The 3,331-nt window shown below is 33.6% G+C and overlaps 1 protein-coding gene across 1 annotated transcript; it reads left to right on the plus strand.

The window, feature by feature from the left end:
- The first annotated feature begins 639 nt into the window (after positions 1-639).
- On the plus strand, positions 640-1,194 carry LOC141613263 (uncharacterized). The gene has a single exon (XM_074432000.1). It carries the CDS (start codon positions 640-642, stop codon positions 1,192-1,194), a length of 555 nt encoding a protein of 184 aa, XP_074288101.1.
- The last annotated feature ends 2,137 nt before the right edge of the window (positions 1,195-3,331 follow it).

Below are 3,331 nucleotides of genomic sequence, written 5' to 3' on the forward strand. Positions count from 1 at the left end.
GCAATATTTTTGGGATGAACCTTGCCTATACAAATCTTGTGCGGATGGCATAATTAGGAGGTGCATTCCAAGTGAAGAGGTGAAGCCGATAATTTCTCATTGCCATGGTATGCCGAGTGGAGGGCATGGGAGTTCGAGGAAGACCGCCGCAAGAATACTCCAATGCGGTTTTTATTGGCCTACCCTATTTCATGATGTGGCGACTTACGTCAAGGGGTGTGATAAGTACCAACGAAGCGGCAATATTTCAAGGAGGCATGAGATGCCAATGAACTACATCCTAGAGGTAGAGTTGTTTGATGTATGGGGTATAGATTACCAGGCCCCTACCCTTCCTCCTTTGGATATGAGTACATACTTGTGGCGGTAGACTATGTGAGTAAGTGGGTAGAGGCTATTCCTACCAAGACATGTGATGCCAAATCAGTTGGCAAGTTCTTGAAGAATACTATTTTCCCAAGATTTTGAGTGCCTAGGGTGCTCATAAGTGATATAGGTTTGCACTTTCATGAAAAAACCTTTGAGGCTTTGCTCAAGAAGCATGGGGTTCAACATAGAAGAAGTCTTGCTTATCACCCCTAAGCAAATGGGCAAGCCGAGATCTCTAACCGGGAAATCAAGTCTATTCTTGAGAAAACCATGGCAAAGTCGCGAAAAGATTGGTCAATAAAGCTAGATGATGCTCTATGGGCATACCGTACCGCCTTCAAGACTCCTATTGGCACTTCGCCTTTTAGGTTGGTTTACGGTAAGCCTTGTCATCTCCCCGTTGAATTGGACCACCGTGCCTTTTGGGCGGTAAAATTCTTGAACTTTGACATGAAGAAAGCGGGAGAGAAAAGGCTTCTTGACATGAATGAGTTGGAGGAATTTTGCCTTGATGCTTATGAATGTTCAAGGATTTACAAGGAGAAGACTAAGAAGTTCCATGACAAGGCAATTTTGAGAAGAGAATTCAAGGTGGGAGACTTGGTTCTCCTCTTTAACTCACGGTTCAAGTTATTTTCGGGGAAGCTAAAGTCAAAATGGTCGGGACCTTTCACAGTGGTCCGAGTTTTTCCCCATGGGGCGATTGAAATATCCGATGAAGACCAATCTTTCAAGGTAAACGGACAAAGGCTCAAGCATTACATTGCCGGGGCACCCATCATGAAGAACATAAGCTTCATCGGTACTTACCTTCTCCATACTTGATTGAATTTCTTGACTATGTCGAGCCTACGACATAAAACAAGGGCGCTACATGGGAGGCAACCCATGCAACTTTGTAAATATCATGCATTTAGGTAGGAAATGAGAAATTTTTGTTGGGAAATGTGTCCTCAACAATAGTGCGATCACATGATTTAAATATCATTATTAAATCTCATTTTAAGAATACAATTGGGAAGTAATATTGTTACTGTCAACTGGTCAACATATATCGGTAATGATTGGCTGACTAGAGTTTGACATTACTGTCGTGTGACGGTGGTGATCAGTTGACCCCCTAGGTCATACCTAAAGGGCAATACACTTAATTGATTATTTAATTAATCGTATAACGTTGCGAGTTGATTAAATTACTTGAAAATTGACGGACGATTTTGGAAGTAAAATTTACGTATCAAATTGAAATGTGATTAAATGAGATACGGTCTGAGTAATTAAATTGTATAATTACTCGGATGAAATAAATTGTTTATATGTAACAATTAAAATGAATGAATTATTATAAATTCAATCAGTTGAAATTTATAAATTGGTAAAATATTTTGGCACAAGTAATTATGAAATTACTAAGTCAATTTTTGTATGTGACGTATTTTTATTAATACGTTGATTTTTAATATGTTAAAAATACATAACAAATATATGTGACATGTAACATGTAACATATTGACAATTGACAAATATAATATGGGATCCATATTATGTAAAGTGCCGAAAAAAATTGGGGAGAATTAAGCTAGTTAATTGTTTTATTTAGTTGATAAAACACAATGATGAAAAATGCAAGTCTAGGCATGCAAGCCTATTGTTCTTGTGAAGAACAAATTTTTCATGCATTGGCTCCCCAATAGCCCTCCTCTTACACGGTTTTGGGGAAGACAATTGCTTTTGTTTTTCTCTATATTTTTACCAAATAATATACTAAAAGCTAGTGTATCATATTCATTCCACTTCACTCATCCAAAATAGAAATTCTAGAGAAATAAAATCCTCTCTTTATCTCTCATCAAAACCGAAATAATTCAAGTGTTATACATTATTTTGGTTCAATTTTCTACTAAGATTAATATTATACTAGTTCTTATAATATTAATTAGATTAAGTGTTAAGCCTTGGGTATAAAGCTTGGGGAGAGATCTTATTCTTAGATCTTGTTCATCCATTGGAATAGCTCAAGAACAAGTAGAGAAAGGTGATCTCTCTTGTGCCCAATATTGCCGAAATATTGAATGTAAGGACATTATTTCTCTTCTTTTATATTAATGTTTGCATGCATAAAATCCGTTTTAATTTTATGACAAAATTAATTTGACATATATGAGTATGTTAACATGTATAAAGATCTACATTTCCTTCAATCGGTATCATGAGCCACGGTTGTTTGCATGCAAATTGGTTAAAAGTTTTTCCGAGTTATATGAATAACAAAATAAAACTTGTAAAATTTGTGTTATTATGATATATCACGAAATAATTACATGCATGATAATATTTCTGGTCCTAAAGTGTTTTAGGATATTTTGGTTAATTTTTCGGATTTTTATTGTTCATATTTAATAATAATGACATTTAAATGTGATTTTATGAGTAAAAATGTCATTTTTGGTCGAAAATTAGCTATACTTCGAATTTTCACTTGGTTTTTGGATATGTTGTTACATATATTATTTTGAGATAACCTGTAAATTTTCATAATTTTTGCACTTGTTATGCTCGAAAAATGATTTTTTCATTTTTAAATTCGGATTTAAGAGAAAAATAGGTTAATATGAGTTAAATTTCGAATCTGGTCATAGAAAATTTATATGTTGTCACATGCAATTTTACAAGATGTGTGTAAAATAATTGGCTATAAAGAAGTCTTTTAGCATGATTTATGAATTTTTGAAGAAAAATGACATAAATAGTGACATTATTAGTTGAAAAATTAATAAAACATAATCTATGACTTGGGAAAAACGTCTAATGTTGCATTTTATTATATTTTTCAGATCTAAAATTGAAAAGTTAATGAAAATAATTTTTCCATGTTTTTATGATTATTTTATTAAATATCGATAAACCGCAACATTGTTTTTCCGAAAAATTTTTCGAAATTTTTAACCTAAGATTTTGAACA

This window comes from Silene latifolia, chromosome 11, assembly GCF_048544455.1.
Source record: "Silene latifolia isolate original U9 population chromosome 11, ASM4854445v1, whole genome shotgun sequence".
NCBI classification, from domain to species: domain Eukaryota; kingdom Viridiplantae; phylum Streptophyta; class Magnoliopsida; order Caryophyllales; family Caryophyllaceae; genus Silene; species Silene latifolia.